At 63.9% G+C, this 10,717-nt stretch overlaps 1 protein-coding gene across 4 annotated transcripts in view; it reads left to right on the top strand.

The window, feature by feature from the left end:
* Nucleotides 1-8,650, top strand: part of INF2 (inverted formin 2) — a 30,203-nt gene extending 21,553 nt beyond the window's left edge. For 2 of the 4 annotated variants that reach the window (XM_058567849.1, XM_058567848.1), the window contains exons 14-23: nucleotides 509-579; nucleotides 655-762; nucleotides 1,011-1,081; nucleotides 1,763-1,883; nucleotides 2,197-2,361; nucleotides 2,473-2,575; nucleotides 2,741-2,902; nucleotides 3,573-4,229; nucleotides 4,662-4,718; nucleotides 7,592-8,650. In XM_058567849.1, coding sequence (XP_058423832.1) covers nucleotides 509-579; nucleotides 655-762; nucleotides 1,011-1,081; nucleotides 1,763-1,883; nucleotides 2,197-2,361; nucleotides 2,473-2,575; nucleotides 2,741-2,902; nucleotides 3,573-4,229; nucleotides 4,662-4,717 — 1,514 coding nt within the window. In that variant the 3' untranslated portion in view covers nucleotide 4,718; nucleotides 7,592-8,650. Of the gene's footprint in view, nucleotides 1-508; nucleotides 580-654; nucleotides 763-1,010; nucleotides 1,082-1,762; nucleotides 1,884-2,196; nucleotides 2,362-2,472; nucleotides 2,576-2,740; nucleotides 2,903-3,572; nucleotides 4,230-4,661; nucleotides 4,719-6,071 lie in introns of all 4 variants that reach the window. The other 2 variants (XM_058567850.1, XM_058567851.1) reach the window with 2 other exon arrangements.
* Nucleotides 8,651-10,717: the final 2,067 nt, after the last annotated feature.

A 10,717-nucleotide genomic window follows, 5' to 3' on the forward strand; every position in this document is an offset into this window, starting at 1 on the left:
ACAGACATGGACATGCACCACTTTCTCTGAGCAAGGAGTCAGCAGGGACTTACCGCAGCCACGGGGCAGGGGCACAGCTGGGCCTGACCACCGAGGTGCAGCTCATTTCTGGGGGGACGCACACATTGGACATCCACTCCCATCTTGGCCACAGAGCCAGGAGGACCGCCCTCCCCAAAGCCGCAAGGGATGGTTAGCTGAGAAACAGGGTGGCCACAGCTTTTGGAAAGTTCCTCTCAGCATCCTCACCCACATAACAGGGCAGCAGTCATCTGCCCCTAGGGTTAGGAGGGTTTAGTGAACCCTCATGTTGGGGAGACCTGCTTCCCAGGCCCCCGAGCTTGTTTGTGGTGGGGCATTCCAGTTGCCCTGCCCACCTCTGGGCTGAGTGTGGGAAGGGTCCGGGGCAAGGGAGTGAAGAATGCCAGAGGCGGGCCCAGACCCCACGCCAGGGCCTTGGAGGCTCTGCACCGCCGTGCCCTCCCTCAGCCCTGGCGCCCTCCCGCAGGCCTGCTCACCAGCCACCAGCTGCCCGTCTTCTGCCAGCTGATCCTGAAAATCGGAAACTTCCTCAACTACGTAAGTAGGCTGCGCCCCGGCCCGCCCACACCCCCTGGGAGACAGGGAGACTCACCTCGTCCCTGTCCCTCGCAGGGCAGCCACACAGGTGACGCCGACGGCTTCAAGATCAGCACGCTGCTGAAGCTCACGGAGACCAAGTCCCAGCAGAGCCGCGTGACGCTGCTGCACCACGTGCTGGAGGTGGCCGCTCTCTGGGGCCTCCCCGCAGCACCACCCCCCTCGGCCTGTCTGCCCCCGGCAGCACTTGCTTGCTCTGACCGCCTCTGTCCCCCCGACAAGTCCCCAAGAAAAGCACGAATGTCCAGAATCACACCAGGCCCAAGGCGGGGATTGGAGGCCCAGAGCGCTGAGGCATTCCCGGGGACATGGGCCTGAGCTGTAGAGGGTGGGGTGGGTGCAGCGGGCTCACTGGGTGCGTGCTGTTGCAGGAGGTGGAGAAGAGCCACCCGGACCTCCTGCAGCTGCCCCGGGACCTGGAGCAGCCCTCCCAGGCGGCAGGGTAGGCGCCTCCCGCACCACCTCCGTCTCACCCGGCCAGCAGGTGGCCAGACCAGGCTGGGTCTCACGGCTGCAGCACAACTCGGGCCCCCAGGACCCACTGCTCGACAAGACACCCACTTTCACTCTGGGGCAGGACCTCGTGTCCACCGTGGCCTGTCCCCGTGTCAGTCAGAGGAGGGAACAGAGGCCTCGAAGGGGCAGGGAGTAACCTGGCCACAGTCACACTAGGGGCAGGTCTAACGTGGCCTCTTTATGAAGTTAACCAGTGAGCAAGGCCGTGCCACCCCCATTGCACAGACGGGGAAACTGAGGCCTGAGGAAGCAGGGCCACGTCCCTAGGGTCCCACAGCCTGGAGGGGGCAGCTCTGGGAGGGCAGCCCAGGCCATCCAACTCTAGGGTCCACACTGCTGTGGAAGGTTCTCTGGTCCCGGAGCTGCTGAACTTTAAGGGTCGAGCGAGGAGGATCAGGTGCAGAGAGGCTGAGCCGCTGGGTCACAGTCCTAACGCCACAGGCCCAGTACCTGCCACGGCGGGCACTTCACCCCAACACCACTCGGCCCGTCCTGTAGCTCTAACTTGGTTCTGGCAACCTGCAGTGTGCAGTCCAGGGCCCCCACTGTCCCAGCAAGCTGGACATTAGCTGTCACCTGATCCCAGCCGGCCCTCTGTACCTTTCAGGATCAACCTGGAGATCATCCATTCGGAGTCCAGCACCAACCTGAAGAAGCTTCTGGAGATGGAGAGGAAGGTGTCCTCCTCCATCCCGGAGGTGCAGGAGCAGTACGCCCAGCGCCTCCAGGCAAGTGCCCAGCAGGCAGGCGGGCCCTGGGCCGGGGAAGCACTGCCCAGCGGTCTCCAGGGAGGCAGGCCCCTCCAGGGTGTCTGCCAGGCCCCAAGCCTGGGGCCGGTAAGGTAGGAGTGAGCCAGGGTGGGGAGGTGAGTGTGGAGGAGGAGAGAGCCAGAGTGAGGGGCCTTCCCTGATCCTGGGGGCCGAAGAGCCCAGACCCCTGGTCCTGCGCAGAGACCACTGCTGCAGGGCCTGTGCCGGTGGCGGTCACCCTCCTGCAGCTGCGGGCCCTCGCGGGGCTGTGACCGTGCCCCCGTGCCCCCAGGCCAGCATCGCGGGCTCCCAGGCGCTGGAGGAGGTGTTCCAGGCCATCGAGCAGAAGAAGCTGGAGCTGGCTGACTACCTGTGCGAGGACGCCCAGCAGCTCTCGCTGGAGGACACGTTCAGCACCATGAAGACCTTCCGGGACCTCTTCCTCCGCGCCCTGAAGGTGGGCCGGGGCCGGGGCTGGTCCGGCAGCCACTTGCTGTCCTCGGGCGGGGCAGGCTCGCGTGGTGGATCCAGGGCCCGGGGTCACCGGCTCCGCATCTGCCCTGCGCAGGAGAACAAGGACCGGAAGGAGCAGGCGGCGAAGGCCGAGAGGAGGAAACAGCAGCTGGCAGAGGAGGAGGCGCGCAGGCCACGGAACGAGGACGGGAAGCCTGGTGAGGCCCGGCCTGGGGCGGGCAGGGGCCGTATCCTCTCCTCCCTGCCCCAAAGTCCTGCAGCACCGCCCACCCCCTCCCCTGGGTTATCTCCTCTCAAGGCCACCCTGGTGGGCTCCGGGGACCCCGTGAGCAGCGTCTCTGAGGGTCTCTGTGGCTTCTCAGTCAGGAAGGGAGGCAGGAAGCAGGAGGAGGTGTGTGTCATCGATGCCCTGCTGGCCGACATCAGGAAGGGCTTCCAGCTGCGGAAGACGGCCCGCGGCCGAGGGGACGCAGACGGGGGCAGCAAGGCGGCCGCTGCAGAGCCCCCGAGGGACAGGGCGCCTGGTGAGACTTTCGCCCAACTCTGTTCGTTTCCTGCCCACCGTCCCCACCTTAGGCCATCCTTGTGGCCCAGCACCTCCCTTCCTCCAGGAAGCCTTCCCTGACCACCTGGGAGAGCCCTCTCATCTCCCTGCCACCCTGAGATACGGGTCAGCCGAGAGGCGGGGCTGGAGGGTCAGCTCGGCCTGATGGTGCTCCCACGTGTCTCTGTTGCAGCTGAGGGCTCCCCGCCGGGAGACAGCTGTCCGTCCAGCCCCCAGGACTGGCAGGACTGATGGGCCAGTAGGCCCACTGACAGATGCCCCTGGGGCTCGGAGGGCCTGAGGTGGTGGGAGAGGCAGGCATGAGGGCCTGGGGGAGGGGCCCTCCCCCCCCCAGGGGCGGCTGCCTGGGGCCGCTGGGGACAGGGGTGACGTGTGCTGCCTCCGTGGGGCCTGCTCTCCCTTGCTGTCCCACACTGTGGACAGACTGTGGACGCTGAGGCCTGGGCCTGGCCTGTGGGAACCCATGCTTGGAGGCCACCTGGGAAGGGTGCTGGGGGTGGGGGCTTTGCAGGGCTGGCAGCATTGGGGTGGAAGCTGAGATGGAAGGAGAGCACATCCTGAGCAGGGCGCCGTGGGGATGGTTCAGGGGGTGGGGCCCTGCCCTCCGCTGATACATTCTCTATCCACAGTGGCCACCAGTGACCCCACGGGAGGTCCCAAGGCAGGCACCAGCTGCCCAGCCTCTGAGCCCAGTGTTGACACTCTAGTGGCCACAGAGCCCCGAGGCTGGGACCTTATGGATGCTACCGCCCCCAGCCCGCCCCCCGCCGAAGATCCATCAGAGGAGGGCGGCCCGGGTCCGCTGGAGAGGCGGTCTTCCTGGTACATCGATGCCTGTGACTTCCTGGCCATGGAGGACTCCCAGAGCCCCCAGCCCTCTGCAGAGGCCTGCTCAGTGGGGCTGGGAGACACTCGAGCCCTGAAGCCCCTCCAGTTCTCCAGTGACAAGCCCCCCGGGGCCATGGGTTCCAGCCAAGACACTGAGGAACCCACAGCCCCGAGGGGCGCCCACCAGGCTGAGGCCGACAGCACAGGCGAGGGGCCAGAGGACGCAGCTGCCCATGGCTGTGATGCCAGCTTCCCCGCCACAGTGCCCGGTGAGGATGGGGACGGGGACGAGGAGGACACAGCCCCAGATTCCGCACTGGACACATCCCTGGACAAGTCCTTCTCGGAGGACACAGTGACCGACTCCTCGGGATCTGGCACCCTCCCCAGGGCCCGGGGCCGGGCCTCGAAGGGACCAGGCAAGAGGAGGAAGCAGCGGTCCAGGAGGAGCCAGGAAGGTAAATCGGGGCTCTGCGATCTTGTCGCCCCCAGAGCAGGGGGCCGGGTGGGTGAGTCACGCAGGACTTGGGGGCATCTGCGTGCAGTCAAAGCTCATCCATCCCAGGCCGGGTCCCTGGACCCCTCCCTGTGGCCAGCCGGTCCCTCCTCTTCCCCCTGAGAGTGGGTGATTCCCAGGGCATCCCCACATCCTGCAGGACAGGAGACACGCGGGGGGCAGCTTTTGGGGGGCCACCGCCCAGATTGCTCTGCCCCTAACCCACTAACTCCTGCCTCACGCCGCCTCCGGCAGGGAGTGCCAGGTGGCTGCCGCAGCGTGGGGCCTGGGGGGCGGCTGCGTGTTGGCTCGGTGCACTTGTGGCCCCGGCTCCAAGTTCAGGGTTGCTCGCTAGTGATCAGCTGTTGAGCGCGTTTCTTTTATTTGAAAGCAGAGGTTGCCCCAGACACTGACGATAATAAAACAAAAAGGTTCTGTGTGATCCAGTAAGGTACGTACACCGCCTGGCTCTGCACTAACAGGGCGGCAGAGGCCCGGCCTGCGCCGGGCCCCTCCTGGACACTAACCTGGCTTCCCTCCTCCCTGCCTAGGGCGTCAGCAAGCATCCCGCCCTCCTGTGCTGCTGGTGGTGGGCCTCTCCTTGCGCCCCTCCTTTCCCCCTTCCTCTCCGGAAAGGGCGGGAGCTCTGCCTCGCTTAGCTGGCGTCTCCTCTGCTGCGGCAAGGTGCAACCTCAGAGTTGCCCACCGGGAAGCAGGGCCTGTGAGGGTGGGGGCGGCTTGGCCTCCAGGGCCTGGTGGGACAGGCTGAGGTTGACTGGCTCTAATCCCCGCTAGCCTTGGGCTTTACTGACACCCAGCAGCCCACGGGGCGCACACCTCTACTCCTAGTCGGTCCACAGAGCACACCCCAGCCCCCCTCTAGCCCTGGTGCTGGCCACGTGTGTCCCCAGGGAGACAGTGAGAGACAGGGACGGTCCTAAGGGCTGGCTCCAGTAGCAGGCAGGCCATCATTCCTGTGGTGGATACACAGGCCTCCTCTCCCTGGAGGCCAGGTCCTGGAAACAGTGGGCAGGTCTGTTTAGATGCAGGCCTCTCCCAGGGAGGTGGCACTGGGCCTGTGTACAGGACAGTCAGGGTCTTTCATGTGGCCTGAGAGGCTCACAGATGCACCAGACAGACAGGCCCGGGTCCCTGCTGCGTCCTGGCCTGTGCTGGGTGGAGGGGGCTCCAGGGCAGGGGTCCCCTGCCCGATCGTTATCCCCATGAGCGCAGGCTGTCTCCACGCACCTGTAGTCATGCCAGGGCGGGCCCGGCATCTGGCTCGGGCCACAGCGCTGTGCCGACCGACTGGGCCTGGGGCTTAGGATCCAGGGTGCAGAGCAGAGCAGGAGTGAAGTCAAGGCTGCAACTCTCTTTACAGTTTATCCTCACTATGGGTACAGCTTAGCCCTCCGCTCCGGGGTTTGCTCGTGGGGTTACTTTCTGAGCTTGGCTCTGTCTGTTAGAATGGTGCTGGCGTGTCCCTTAGGGGCTGGGATTTGGCCTTGTGGCCCTGGCCCTGGCTGCTGGCCCAGGTGTGGGGGACAGTGGGCCGTGTGGTCTTTGGGTCCGGGGGGCTGGCAGACACAGGTGGCCACTGTCCACTGAAAATTCAACGTGCCCAATGCAGGTCTGTGCCCCCGGGGTCACTCCTGGCCGGGCATGCGCCTCCCCGTCTGCGGGTGGGCCGGTCTGCTCTGCTAGCTCGCTCCACCCTCCCTGTCCTGCCATCCTGGTGGCTGAGGTCAGGAGGACGGAATCCCACCTCCTCGTCTCCCCAGCTGTTTATTTGGAAAAACTTCAGCCCAACAGGACGTTTGCGATGAGATCGTAATGAACACCACCTACGCTTCACCCTGAAATGGCAAGAATTTGCAAAAAATAGCAAAATTGTTAACATCTGCTGCATTGCCCACCCCCCATCTCCCCACTTTACTGGATGATTTGGAAGTCACTTATAGACATCGCGGCACTTGGCCCCTGAATGTGTGCCCAGGGGCCTCCTAAGAACAAGGCCGTCCCCCCACACCCAGCACATGTCGCAGCCCAGGCAGACATGCCCAGCCGTCCCCGCCACACTATTCGTAGTCATTGCTTTGGGTTTTTGGAAATGAGATCCTACCCAGGACCACACATCAACCCGTTTTTGTCTTGTGTAACATCGTGGGGGACACCTTCACTTTGGGTGTGTCCCATTGCCCTGTGGCTGGGTCCAGGTTGCCTTTGGGGCAGGCGTTCCACACCCGTGACACGTGTCCTCCCCAGAGCATCGAGAGAGGGGTCCGGGGGCCCCTTTGTCCCGTGGTTGGTGACCCTGACGACCCCGTGGTTGAGGTGTGGTTGCAACAGCCCGGCTGCACAGTCTGCTCCGCTCAGCGGGCGGTGATCGGCCCGTGGGGTGCCCCGAGCCACGGCTTGCGGTTTGCTTGGCAGTTGCAACACGGAGATTTCCGTCCATAGTTCCTTCCACGAGTTTCCCCTCTCCCCCCCTTTTTTAGTTGTCTCTCCAGCGTGTGGTGACCCATTACCCTCATCCGCTGTGATGCCCCTGCAGCCACTGGGACGAGTGGGGCCACCACGCTGGCTCCTTTGTCCCCTTCAGTCCCTGAGGCTTCGTCTCTCTGGCACAGCCCGCCATCCCGGCTCCCCCGCTGTTCGCCCCGGCCCCGCAGGGGGAGTGGCACTGAAGCCCCGCTGTGAGGGTCTTGGTGACTGCCCATTTCTGCCCCACTTGTTTTTGTGCCCAAGACCCATGGGGCCTGGGTCAGCGCCTGGCTCCGGGGTGGCCATGGGGGCAGGGCATTGGGGGACCAGCCGAGTGAGGGTCCCTGGACCAGAGAGCACAGCGGGCGTTGAGTGCGCAGTGGCCTGCAGGGCCACCTGGGGGCCGAGCAGGTGACAGGAGCCATTGGGGCAAGGCCCTGGTGCCCTCAGGACCGAGCTGGAGAAAGACGAGGCAGGAGGATTCTGCGCGAGGGGCCACTGGGAAGCGATTGAGGGAGCTCCAGAGAGAAGCAGGGACCGTGGGGATCATAGACAAAGAACAGCCAGGTCTGAGACAGGGAGAGTGAGCCGCAGAGACCCAGCCTGGACAGGTGGGCAAGAGGCAGCCTCCTGGGGTCACCCCAGCACCTTCCACCTGCATGAGCTTTGCTGCTCTGGAGAAAGGGCCTGGGGTCAGAGTGGCCCCGGGGACACACGGCACAGCCCAGTGGGCAGTGGTGATGGAGGACAGCAGGGGCCTGGGGACCCAGATGTGGGCACCCTGGTGCTGCCCCCAGCAAGGCTGTTCCTGACCACGTCATCTCCTCTCCCTCCCCACAGGCCTCAGGCCCAAGCCCAAAGCCAAGTGAGAGAGCCCTCAGGCCGCCGGCCTCCGCGTGGCAGGGGCCCGCTGGACGTGTCCTCTGGGGCCAGGCTGGGACTGGGCCCCTGGGAAGCCAAAACTCCGTGCCTTACCCAGCCAGGGACGTGGGCCTCCCCAAGCCTTCTTGGGGCCTTGCGTCCGGGACCCCAGCAGACACCGGGGCCTAGCCAGCCTGGCACCCTCCTGGACCACCTGCACGCCCCTGGTCCCTCATGGTCTGCTTCCTAAATGCCGATACCTGACCCCGGACTCGCATGCACCACGGCGCCCGCCCACAGCGGGGACAGGTCGGGCAGCTGCGTCCCCTGGGGGTCCCTCCAAGCCTGCAGCCTGCTCTTCAGTGACCCACCCAGCACCCAGATTCTTCTGGGCAGAGCCCCTCACAGACCCCTCTGCCTGAAGCCATGGGAGCTTGGCTGAGGTGGAGCCCCCGCTGCCCCATTAACGGAGCCCAGCCGCTGCTCCCCAGCCCTGCTTCCCAACCTGCTCAGCTGGGCTGGAGCGGAGAGTGGTTTTAACCAAATATGACTGTTTATGCGTTTCTGCTGTTCTGTGGTGGCTGAGTTGGGGATAGGAGGGTGGGTCAGAGGACGCCAGGGCCTTGGGTAGAGGCAGGCTGGCCGGCAGTGCCATGGGCATGCCAGGGTGCCCCTACTCAGTAGACGGATGCGGGACCCCATGGAGTTGGCCCCCATCCCGGTACGCCCAGCCCTGAGAGTGGGGAGGTGTCTGCCCTGGCTGCCATGAGGCCTGCCCACCCCGTTAACAGAACCCGCCCTGCAGCTTCTGCTCCCAACTCCAGAGGGGCCCGGCTTGCCTCCCGCTGGGCTGAGAGGAGGCCCTGGAGCCAGGCCTAGGAGACAGGAAGGGTCCAGCCAGAGGGGCTGCCACCTCTCACTGCCTCACCCAGCAAGGGGCTGCCTGCCAGAGTCCTCTGCCCCACCACCACCAGGTGTGTGCTGCCAAGGAGGAAGCTGGAAGGACTTGAACCAATAAAGATCAAAGCTCGCCCAGCACGCAGCTGTGTGGTGTTAAGAAGCTGGGGGTGGACGTGGGGGCTGGACGGTGCTTTGAGGGGTCTGACCCTCACAACAGCTGAGATGATGTGGGTGGGTGGACGGGTGGACGGGTGGAGGGAGGGGGAGAGGGGTGGGACAATGGGTGAATGGATGCATGGAAAGATGGGTGGGCGGTTGGATTAGCGGGTGGGTGGATGAGCGGGTGGATGGATGGGCAGAGGGAGGAGGAGGGGTGGGCCTGAGGAGATGGTGGTAGGCCTAGCTGCTCCCACAGAGCATGTAGAGCAGGGGCACAGCAGACTGTGAACAGACCCCAGAATAGTAGGGAGATGAGCACAGCGCTGTGGGGCATAATCACCCATCGTTAGTATGCAACTCAGTGACTCCAGCAGATTTACAAAGTAGTGCAGTCACCACCATGAGCCAGTTTTAGAATATTTCCATCACCAAAAGCCCCTCATTCACTCCCCATTCCTCCTCCCCCAGCCCTGGCAACCCCCGCTCTGCTTTCTGTCTCTGTGGATGTGCTTTTTGTGGACGTTTCATATAAATGGAGTCATATGGTACGTGACCCTTTGTGACTGGCTTGTTAGCATGTTTTCAAGATTCATCCGGGCTGGAGCATGTGCCAGTCCTTCCTTTCTCGGCTGAGTAACGTTCCGCGTGTGGACAGGCCACACTTCATCATCCATGCACCCCTTGACGGACACTCGGGTTGTTAACAGCACGAGGCCTTTGTGACCAGTGCCGCTGTGAACACCTGTGTGCTGGTCTGTGTGGACGTCTGTGTTTGTTTCTCGGGACCGATTCCTAGGAGGGCAATGGCCAGGTCATAGGCTAAGTGTACGTTTGACTTCTTAAGAAACTGCCAAACTGTTTTGCAAAGCGGCTGCACCATTTTTCACTCCTGCTGTGTGCCCCCTCACAGTTGAGGGTGCGAGGGTACGTGTCGGCATCTGTGGTGTCTGTGTCCTGGGTCACCATGCACAACGCGGCCCTGGAGGGAGGTGCAGCCCCAGAGAGTGGAAACCCCAGGCGGCCCAACACACCCGCTCCCCTGAGGGCTTCCCCAAGGTCATACAGAGGGCCCCGCAACTTGGTGACTTGTACTGTCCTGCCCTGGTGACAGGCCCACTGTGCACAGGGCCACTGCAGGGGTGGGTGTTCTAATTCGGGCTGGGTGTGTTACTGGCAGGGCCCCAGCTGTTGGGCCTGGACAGGGCTGTTTATAGAAAAGCCTGACTCCCCCAGGCCTGCTGGCTATTTATAGACCCGGGCCTGGGGGAGTTAGTGCCTTGGCCAGCATTTGGCCCTGCAGAGCCCATCTAAATCCCCATGGTGTCCTCCTGGCCCCCCTGTGCCCCCACCTCACACCTGCGGGCCCAGAGCCCCGGGTTTTCCCCAGGAAAGGCTCAGAGCCAGCGCCCCTCCCTCGGGCCTTCAACACCGCCCCAGGGGTGGACAGGGGGAAGCACCCCCTCATCTGACCTGACTCCAGCACATTCCTCTCCATGGCTCCTGGTGGGCATTCCAGAGACTCAATTTCTTTCATCTGGAACCAAGCAAACAAAGAAACCTCCTGTAACCCTCTGGGCCCCTCTCACTACAGTCTCTACTTTTCCTCCCCTACACAGCCAGCTGCTGTGCCCCAAATTCCCTCCCACCCCCCTCACTCCCTGAAACCCACAGGATCCCTGGCCACAGCCCCCTCCTGGTTGCCAGCTCGCAATATGCGCCATCCTCAGCCTGCGCAGCCTTCGGTGGCATTCAGAGCCTCGAGTCGGCCCTCCTGCCCCTGCTCCAGCCACTTCCCAGGGGCTGGTGGCGGGGGGTCTCCTCACTCCCCCCCCACCCCCGCTGGCTGTCACCCCCCACGCTTCCCAGCTGAGGATGTTAGTTTACACGTGACACCTGCATCTCCTTCCTAGGAACAATGATGGACAACTCAAGATGTCCCCTCACTGCTGGTAACGCACATTGTGGCATTTACCCCACAACAGTACTGACATTGATGTCCCCGTGTGAGAGAAGAGGGACTAGGACACAGTGGGGCCAAGTGACCAG

This window comes from Diceros bicornis, chromosome 24 (genome assembly GCF_020826845.1).
Source record: "Diceros bicornis minor isolate mBicDic1 chromosome 24, mDicBic1.mat.cur, whole genome shotgun sequence".
Taxonomy (NCBI): domain Eukaryota; kingdom Metazoa; phylum Chordata; class Mammalia; order Perissodactyla; family Rhinocerotidae; genus Diceros; species Diceros bicornis.